The 10,845-nt window shown below is 36.1% G+C and overlaps 1 protein-coding gene across 1 annotated transcript in view; it reads left to right on the top strand.

Annotated features, from left to right (window-relative positions):
- The first annotated feature begins 212 nt into the window (after positions 1 to 212).
- The window catches only part of LOC106877058 (dolichyl-diphosphooligosaccharide--protein glycosyltransferase subunit 1), a 30,613-nt gene continuing 19,980 nt past the window's right edge, over positions 213 to 10,845 (top strand). The window contains exon 1 of the mRNA XM_014925848.3: positions 213 to 701. Coding sequence (XP_014781334.1) covers positions 456 to 701 — 246 coding nt within the window. The 5' untranslated portion in view covers positions 213 to 455. The remainder of the gene's footprint in view (positions 702 to 10,845) is intronic.

Below are 10,845 nucleotides of genomic sequence, written 5' to 3'. Positions count from 1 at the left end.
GTATTTACTACAGTATAGTTTGTTCTAATAGAACATCCACGTTTAAGCAGGGATAAATATTAGTACTAAAACTGTGACTGTCCGCCATGCGGCGTACCTAACAACAACTAGTTACCACCTTTGTAAGAGGAGTGGAAACCTTCTCTAGAGAAGGTTAATAAAACAGGTTGGTCAGATCGAAAGCGAGGCTGTCATTCTGAACGAGACACGTCGTCCATTTGGAGAGAGAAGTCGTCGACATTGGATATATTGTCGCCGCTGTTACCTCCCTCTGTCTTTTCTACTCTCGTCGTAGTTAGTGACCATCACTACTGTCTCATTGAAACAACTACAGTAGTTGCCAATAATAGTAATAGTATCGACTGAGCAGTCTTTATATTTGTGTTTCGGGGAAATATCTGTTTCTTTCTCACACACTCTCTCTCTTTAAAAACTCTACAATCAACCATTTCAATATGTTGATGCGGTATCTTTGCATGTTGCTGGTGCTGTTGGTACTGTGTCGGGTTCAAGCCGAGCCAGAGTCTGTCAACAGCGATCTTGTACTAAACAAAGTAGAACGCGGTATAGACGTGTCCAGTCATTTGATTAAGATTTCCACTTCGATGACGATCGAGAACACGGGCAAGACGACAGCCAACCACTTCGTTTATGTTTTAGACCCGTATCTTCAAAACCATGAGGCTTATGTCGGTGCCACGGTATGTTCAGTTCATTTGACTTATTTTTCTTATTCTTTGCTCTCATATTTAAAATTGCATGCTGAAAAAAAAAACAAGCTCAATCTCGGTTCATATAATAATAATGTTGATAAAGTCAATTTTAGTAAAGTCATAGAACTTCTGCAGGGTTGACCAAACCACCAGCAATAGCAGACAAATCGATAAATTTTTACCTATCGACAAATTTCCCTCTAACCACACCCTATTGTTAAAAAAAAAAAAAAAAACGAAGAGAAAAGACATCGTTTGAAAAAAAAAAAGGCGGATCATCATGGCTTGAATGCTCGTGATCCTAGGTTTTCTCCATCAAGACTGGTCTTTAGCTAAACAATACACTTTAAGATATTGCAGAAGTTCTCAAGTTTGTTTTAGCTATCACGGCTAAGGCCATAGAGCACCGCCTGATTTGTATATCAAGAAACACTTAAAACATAACGTGGCATATATTTACCGGAACTTGATATTCACTGGGAGATTCAGTAACAAGCATTGCTTCTTTAATCGAATACCTAATTGATGTCTAAGTCTTTTACAAATAATCAATAATATTGCATAAAACTAAAACCCCTTTTTCATACACTGAATTCCTACTCTTTGATTACGTGCAGCCCTCTTCCACAGATTTGGTTTTACCTGGGAGCTGAAATCGAGCAGCTGACACTAAAATCTAGTGTTTTCTTGTAAAGTATCCTATATTTGAATATTTATAATAAATCTACCTTCTCAATTGAATCGATGCATTCTCTGTCCCTTTAGATCGACCTGAAACCCTCCACCCCCACCCTGCTCCAGTTCAATCGATCCATTGATTTGTTTAATACTCATGTTTTAACCTGCCGAATGTCTTCTCTTCGTAGTTCTCAACTAACAATTTCGTGTTTGTGTGTTTTCTGTAGAACCTTATTGTTTTCACCTCGCGCTGCATATTTCCACTTTAGAAAGACTTTCTACTTTAAATACCTACCATTTCACTATAGGTAGATATAATTGGTTATACAAAGACACTACAGCAGAAGCATCCTTCTGGTGCTGGAAAGATTCTCCTATAGTTGTAAATACTCTCAGTAAATGAAGATTTTTATCACCCGACACGCGCGTATATAAACTCATGTACACACACACATACATGTACACGTTGCTATCTTATAATTTCAGCAATGATTTAGATAGCGGAATACATCCACGCTTTCTTTCTCGGATTTCTTTCTTTACATTTCAAAGGTTCTTATTGTTTTTAACGAATGGGGTATAATATTGTAGAAATAAGGGTTATCAATTTTTCCACCTGGTGTGGATCTATATATTAACCGAAATAAGTGCGCATGAGACATACCTTATTTTAAAGGGTCTTAATGATGTAATTGAAGTAAATGGGTTCGATCAGAAACCAAAACCTAGTCGCTGAGTGGCTGACCAATTCTCACTCGAAACTTGTTTCTGCTACGTTGTTTCTATAACAGCAATTTTCAACCATTTTCGATCCTCTGCATGACTGCATAGAGTGAGAATGCTTTTAGATGTTACGACACAACCACCAATTTTGAAAATGTAAATAGTGGTTATTAAAATTGTTTTAACCCAGTGATGAGTGCATGCATTGCACATTGCCACAAAGGAAAACTCATGCCGGCGTGGTACATTAAAAACAATCCAGATTTCTATATATCAGGGTATTTCCGACATATTTCAAAAAGACTCGCTGCACACTTGCGCCATACTTGCCAGAACACAGATGTGGCGACACTGGTTGAAAAACATTTGGTAATGCTAAACTATCTCTCATGCTTTGACCGTTGGTTGGTAGCCATGCATTTTCATAATCACACCAAAGTGAACTCTTTAAATATGAGAAGAAAAGATACACACCCTCCACAACGAACACTTGTATTTATATTGAAAAGAGTTATGTGTGTGTGTATGTGTACGAGTTTAGCCAGTTTGTGGCATATTCAAATTGTGATGGTTTGAATAACTCGCTAGTTCCACCATTGGCGAAGTTACAGTCAGCGAAATTAAATATTAGGCTCTGCACATGCATTGAGTCCTTTATTCAGCTGATGACCATCGTATATAGTTAAAAACACTATTTTAACACACAATATTTGTTGACCATTGGGTCTATCTCACATTCGAAATTATACCGTTTTATTTATAGTCTAAGGAACCTACAAACTATATGTTGTATTATTTTGTATCTGATTTGCAAAATGAAGTGTTTAGAAAAATAAATTGATGTCCATGAGAGAAAAATGAGCAGAAACAAGAAAGAACGCATACTGCCTAACTTCGAATAATGGCTGAATGAGATTCTTTCATGGAATCTTGTCTTCTCGCCGTTCCCAAATTGTTTCAATAAGTTTCAAATCGAAGTCAGATAAAAATGATTGTGTAAAGGGTCTCAAACAAAAATAAAAGCAATTGATTGCAAAATATTAAATACCATTGAAAATTTAGAAGTCTTTATTTTTGTTGTCAACGAAGCGATAGAACCCGCAACAACAGCAGAATTAAGGACTTGGTTTCCAGCGAAATAATCCACTTCAGTTGCATCCCAGGCTAGACTGTGTCCTCCACTCCAAGGACATAAATCATATAATCTAGCCTTTTGCCAGCAGTACAAGACAAACCAATTGGTTTCTGAACACGGAATATTAAGACAAAAGCATGTTTCATTATCCTATTGATGTTCGAGTGTCTCAGAAATCTACCGGCGTTTTTAAGCTGCAGAAGTCATGTAAAATAAAGTAAATTATTATTATTATTCTAAATTGTATTTTATTTTGAATTAGATAAGATGTAAGGAAGTGCAGTCAAGTTAATTGAATACTAAATTTAAGATTAATATTTAATCAGTTTTTATCGTTGTGTGTGTACGAATGTGAATAAAACCGAATGAAAGAAGATAATCCGGAATTCGAACTCTAGCACAATCTAGTTTTTAAACGACAACCTTAGCGAAATAAGGGAGGAAACTTGTACGTTGAATAATAGTAATTTCGTGAAGTTGAGTTTTTATATTTTCTCCCTGTCATCACTGATTTAACATTATGTTATAAAAATTATTTCTATTTATTATTCATAGGCTAGATTCACCTTTTTTATCGAATCTACAACCGGTCTTATGGTTCTGAAAAGGTCATCAGTTTTATTTTCAATATAACATTCCGTGTGAAATAAAACACGAGCAGTATAAATATTGATTCGTAAGCAGTTTTTCTCGTTCTATGAGACGGAAATACTTAATAAATTAAACCCGGTGATTTTCTGCGTAAAATATTTAGAGAACACACATACACACAAGTTTATATATTTTTATCTTTTACTTGTTTGTCATTTAACTGCGGCCATGCTGGGGCACCGCATTGAAGGGTTTTTAGTCGAACAAATCGACCCCAGGACTTATTTTTTAACGTTTAGGACTTATTCTATCAGTCACTTTTGCCAAACCTTTAAGTTAGGGGGACATAAACACACCAACACCAGTTGTCAAGCGGTAGTGGGAGACAAGCACAGACAGAAAGACACATTGGTATATATATATATATACATACATACACACACTCACACATACACACGATGGGCTTCTTTTAGTTTTCATCTACCAAATCCACTCACAAGGCTTTGGTTGGTCTGAGGTTATAGTAGAAGACACTTGCCCAAGGGGCCACGCAGGTTCGGACGGTATTTGAGGACATATTTATGATTTTGAAAAGATGCTTATATAATAACAGAAAAGAACTGTATTTTTATAAAAAAAATAAAATAAACATAGTGCTAAATTATGAACTTATTAAGTTCATAATTTAGCACTATGTTTATTTTATCTCAATAAAACCATTGTAAGCATCAATAACTGCTTCTACACGGAGTTGAAATCATTCACAAATTCGGATGAAGTGGTCCTGGTTCGTATTGGACTTAACTCGAGCTATGACGGCTTTCAAAGAATCTTTGGTATTCATTGACATTTTTCTCAATGATGCTCCATACATAGTAGTTGAGTGGATTGAGATCTGGAGAATTAGGAGGACGAATGTTGGGAGTGTTGTGATCATGCAAGTTGAGCCTTGTGTGAGGATGCAGAATCTTGTTGAAAGACATAAAGCCTTCCATTGCATACACTGTTGATCTAAGGCTTAACAACTTTATCCGGAACCTCAATATATGCAGCAACCTTCACTCTAAGGCCTTGTGGAAAAAGTGAGGAGGCATCACATGTCCTTCATTGCTAACAACACCCAAAACCATGACATTTGCAGGAAATTTTGTGTGCATTACTCTTGGAACCTCAGAAGGGTCTGCACATGGCCGTCTGTCATTTTCTCTGTTAGTTTTCTGGTCCTGGTCAAAGTTTTTCTCATCTGAGAAAAACCAAATTACACCATCTTCGGATGGATTTTAAAGTTTATTCAAAAGTCTTTTGGATCTGATTAAATGATTTTTTTTTGTTTTTTCTGACATGAATTGACCTCTCCTCAACACGTAAGATTTGTATCTGATGTTTTCATTCACATTTCTGATTGTTTCTTCTGACAAGGAATTTTTTTGCAGTTGACTTCATTGATTTTCATGGATTGTCTTCAATGTTTTGCTTAGCTTCCTGAATAAATTCAGTTGTCCTGATAGAACCAGAGCGTTTGGAATATTTTTTATGTTTTGATACAGGCAATATGATTCCATCTTCTTTCTCTCTCACACCGAATCTTGTGGACAAAGATCTTGCAACTTTCAGAACTGAGAAATTTCTAAATCACCATGCTTAGCCTTCAAAGCCACAATCACAGCATGTCTTTTCATTTCATTAGTGAGCATAGGGCCTGTCATTGTTATTTGCTGAAATAGAAGTTTAATAAAAATTAGTCAGATAAAATAATGACTAAAAATGCATGTGTCCCCAAATACCATCCACACCCTGTTCACACACACACACACACAATGGGCTTTACTCAATGTGCTGCACAGTGGGACTGAACCCGAGACCATGTGGTTGGGAAGCAAGCTTCTTAACCACACAGCTACACCTGTAAACAAAAAAAGGAATGTAACACAATTAATACAATGTGAGCCAATAGCATCAATTTATTTATTCATGTATTGCTGTTCCCAATTTTTTTTCTTTTATTTTTGACTGGTCACCCATATTCTCTGGAATATTGTATTGTCTGTCAAGTGTGACGTTAACTTAGATCAGCTTGTCTCAACTTGTTACATATTAGCCAATTTCTAGATTGTCTCGGATAATTCCAATTAGATATAAACTTTGAATCATTACGCAAAGAATCTGTTTCTAACCTACACTATCAATGTGACACAGGATGGACCTTTTCAGATGATGTAGGACTGTTAGGCTAGTGTTGGTAAGATACAAGAATTGGGTCATTTCTCTAGATTCTGTATATAAAAAATATTACACACACCTGGCATCTAACCAATGCTATTGTGTGTGTGTGTGTGGGGGGGGTTTCGAAGCTGTGTACTTACTATTATGAGTTTCTTGCTGGAAGCAATTGTCTAGTGAACACACTCAATTACTTTAATATTGCGTGCTCTTTCTTTGTTCAAGGCCAAATAAGGCTACTACTATTAATAATAATAAATGTATACACACACACACACATATATATTAATGCATCTATGTTTTTGTTTAGTCTTTTACTGGTTTGTTATATTGCAGCTATCTTGAAACACTGCCTTCAAGTGTTTTAGCTAGTTATACTGATGCCAGTACTAAGTCTGGAACTTATTTTATTGACTTAAGAAGACTGGAAGGTAAAGTTGACGTGGGCAAGATTTGAACTCAGAGCGTACAAGGATGTAACTAAATACCACAATTTTTTTCTGTCTGATGTTCTACTGATTCTTCCATCCATCCATCTGGCAATTTATGAGTCCAGTGATTCTTGGCCCCTTCCTGTCGATTATAGTTCTTTACTCCAAAAAAAAATTAGTTTATGACTGGTTGTCTGTAGAAACTTCTGTGTACTGGTGACTTAACTGATGTAACTGAGCCTGTTGAAGAATTAAGGGAGGAATAGCAGATATGGTAGAAATGCCTAGATCTAAGGAGCCATAAAGTAAACCTACAAAAAATAAAAATTTTAGTTTGGAAATGGCTAAGCTCAGTATGAAGAAAAGAACTAATTGAAAACTGTACCTTGTACCCAATGTAAACTATAGCTGCACAAAAGATACAGTAGTATCACAGGTAGGCTGAGCAGGTGCACAAGAAGAGTGGTTAGCTGAATATGGATGCATGGAAACAGTTAAAGGAACTATTACTTTTAGCAACAAGTGAAGGGTAAAGTGCAAGACAGTTATGTATGAATTAAAGTATTGCATAGTTATGAAATGTGGTCATTAAATAGAGAGGATGCATAGGGGCTAGAAGGAAATGAAACAAGTATACTTTGCTAGGTATGTCATGTTATTGTGCATGAATGAAAGAGCACAAATCAGATGAGAAAAACAAAAGGTATAAGAAGAATCAGATATTGTGTTTAAAAAAATTGCATTGGTACAAATATATGATGTACATGGAGTGTAGCAATTGGGTAAAGAAGTGTCAAGTGTTTCAAGTGGAATGAATCTGTGGAAGAGTAAGACCTGAGATGTGAAGGCTGATCAGGAGGCTGAAACTTGTCGAGGTGATGAGACCACAACATGTAGCAACGTACATGGATTGGATGATATATGGTTACTGTTCCTACACATCCATTATCTCTTGTTAGTATTGTGGTATTAAATTAGATTTAACTTTCAGTGTATGCCTCTGCTAAGCAATAACCAGAAACCCCTCATTACACATACATGTGAGAACACTTCTTTGTAATTATTAACACTTTTGTGGAAATTTTTTTTCTGAATGTGTGTTTCAGTTTAGCATTCTGCTGTGGAAGCAAGACTAAAAGCATGACATACATAAGAACAAAAGATTGTTGGGTTTTTTTTTCTGTTATTGTGTCTATCAGATGATGAAGGATTGCAACAAGTGCTGAGATTTTGTGAAACCTATCCAAACCATACCAGCATGGAAAAATTAATGTTAAAATGATAACTGATAATGACTATTACATACTGACACTACATACAAACTTGCTTGGTGAAGGCATGGCTTTGTGGTTTAGAAGTTCACTTTTTATATTGTCTGCTATAACCTTGGATTGATTAATGCTTTGTGAATAAAATTTAGTTGAAGGAAAACACTGTGGAAGCCTATTTTGCTTTTGTGTATCAACAAAATTTACAGATAACTTAGAACGAAAACACTTTGTGGTATTTATTCTACCTGTATTTCACAGGGACTTCTTTATGCCTATTGGAATCCTATGACCAAGAAAGTATTATTTACAACTGCATGACCTTTTAATCATACAGAAAGACTTTTCTACCATTATGGTCTTGCAGTTTACATTTGTGACAAATTCCTATCCCTTGTGCATTGACTCTTGAAAATCCTTATGAATTTTCTTTATTACTTTCCTTCATCTCAAAATTGCTTTGTCATAAACTCTGTCTCCACAAGTATTGATTCTACACTTTCTCTCCATCCATCAGTCAATATATTTGATCTTAATGTTCATCATTTAGATTGGCTTAAGCATTCTCCAGGTACTGATACTGCAGGCAACAGGATCTTCAATTTTGCTATTTCCCAGGGATTAACTCAAGCAGTTAACTTCCCTGCTCACTTCCTTGATTGTGATGATCAGGTTCCAACTTTGCTCAATCTTTTTTCTGTCCTCCATTCCTACTTTATACAAGACTTCCTCTCTTTATTCAGTAATTCTGATCATGGTATTGCATGGCTGATTATTTCTCTTAGCATGGAGTTGCCTCCGGAGTCCTCTTTTCATAGAACGATGTTCAGCTAGGAGAGGAGTGAGTAGGACAGCTTAAGAGAATCTCCAGCAGAGATGCACCATAGAATGAAGTGTTTGAAATTAATGGTGAAGAGTGTATATCTGAGTTTGCCTCATAGATTCTAGCTGGCATTGAGTCCTTTGTTCTACCTTGCTAATTCTAATATGAAGCCTTACTCTATTCCTTGGTTCTCTCATGCATGTGCAGCAGCTCCTGCTCTCAGGAATCACTTCTTCCACATCCATCTGCTGGAGAAAACTAATGAGAATGAACCAAATTTTTGCACTGCTTGCAATAAATGCAAGATAGTCATTGAGGCTGCAAAGTCTCATTACATCCAGTGACACCTATGACCATCTTTCCTCTCCAAAACTTGGATGATGGGACTTCTGGAGAATCTGCAACAATGTTCTTCACAAGGGTATATCATCTGTTCCTCCTCTTTTTCATGGGCCAAAGTTCTTGAAATTTGAGGGAGAAGGCTACTGTTTACTACTTCAGATAACACAGACCATCCTCTATCTGAATTTGATGTAATGACTCCTAACAGCCTTACCTTCTTGCATATAACAACTAAAATGATTGCAACTGTGATTGTGAAACTGGATCCATTGAAGATTATCATCTGGTCCAGATGGTATATTGGTGGTTTTGTAGTGATGCAGTGCTGAACTGAATCCTTTTCTTTCAAAGTTGTTCAACAAATTTTTGTATGAGTTTTGCTTTCTGTCTTGCTGGAAATCTTTGTTATTCTGCTATTTAAGAATAATGGGGCTAGGTTTGGTCCACACAATTATTGTCCTATAAGTCTTCTTCCTGTAATTAGTAAGTTCTTTGAATCTATTACTTTGGTCAGGCATCTTAATTCTTCTATTCTTTTTTCTGGTTTTTCAGTATGATTTTCATGCATTTAAGTCTACTGCTAATGTTCCCACTATCATATCTGAATGTTTCTATCATTCCCTTAAATTTTCTGGTGGGGCTAGGGCCATTGCTCTTGATATCTCAAAGGCTTTTTACCGAGTGTGGCACACTGGGCTGATTCACAAGCTCAGAAACTATGGTCTGTCTGACTCTCTTCTTACCATCGTCATTTCTTTCCATTGCTAAATCAATCTAGTCTTTGATGGTTGGCAGTGAAAGTTATATATTCTTAATACTGGACTGTTTCAAGGCTCTGTACTTGGTCCTATTTTTTCCCTCCTTTTCATTAATGACCTTCCAGATTATACTATTTCTAAACCTCTTGTGACAAAATTAGCAGCCTTTAGCAAACTGCTTTTCTTGAGGATGATCTTTGCACAGTTAAAAGGTGGGGTATTGATTGGCTGGTTACTTTTAATGCTGGCAAGACAGAGTCTTTGTCAGTTTTTATTGCCAGCCATTCATTCCTTCCATTGCTATGGGCTGGGTTGATCTTTAAGAAAGTTATAGTATCCAATTTCTTGGTTTGACTTTGATTTGAGCTCTCTTTTGGAACAAATATGTTCAGTTCATTGCTCTGTTGGCTGCAAAGAGGGTTGGATCTCTCTTTTGTGCTCATAAATTTTTTTAATGCCTAAGAGTATCTTGTATCTCTATTAGGCCACCATTCAACCTTGCATTGAATATTTCTGTCATCTTTGGGCTGGTACTCCTTTAGAGTGTCGTAATTTGTTTTATTGAATTCAGAATTGAGTTGTTAACACAATGGGTCCTCTTCTTTCTATTAGCTTGGAATCTTTGGCTCATCATTGAAATGTATCTTCATTGTATCTTTTCTATAAGTATTTCCATGCATTGCTCTGATGACCTCTCTGGTATAGTACCCTCTGTCAAGACCTTTAAATGTGTCTCCTCATCTCAAGCACATCCTTTCTCTGTCGAGCTTCTTGTTAGTCATTAGTCTTTTTATGACATCACAAATATGGCTAATTATTCATTTAGGCCAATTAGGCATTATTTCAACCAATTTGCTGACTATTCAAATTATCATATTTTGCTGACTATTCAAATTATCATATCTTCTCTGTCTATAGTCATTAACCTATAAAAGTTCAAATAAAGCATCAAACTGCATTGATGTCTTCAGTGGAAGATCTACAAAAGTCATAGGTGTTGTCCTTTCTTCTACCAACTATTTTATACATTTACACACATACACACACACGTGTATATGTATATATGTATTTGTTTTTATATCCATTTTCCTTTGCTCGGGCTAGGTGAATGTATATCATCGAAGCATAGTTTTGCACTTGCATGCTCTTTTTGTCACTAAACC

Source organism: Octopus bimaculoides, chromosome 2, assembly GCF_046866305.1.
Source record: "Octopus bimaculoides isolate indiv1 chromosome 2, ASM4686630v1, whole genome shotgun sequence".
In the NCBI taxonomy this organism is placed as follows: domain Eukaryota; kingdom Metazoa; phylum Mollusca; class Cephalopoda; order Octopoda; family Octopodidae; genus Octopus; species Octopus bimaculoides.
This window is presented reverse-complemented; position numbering and strand designations above follow the sequence as displayed.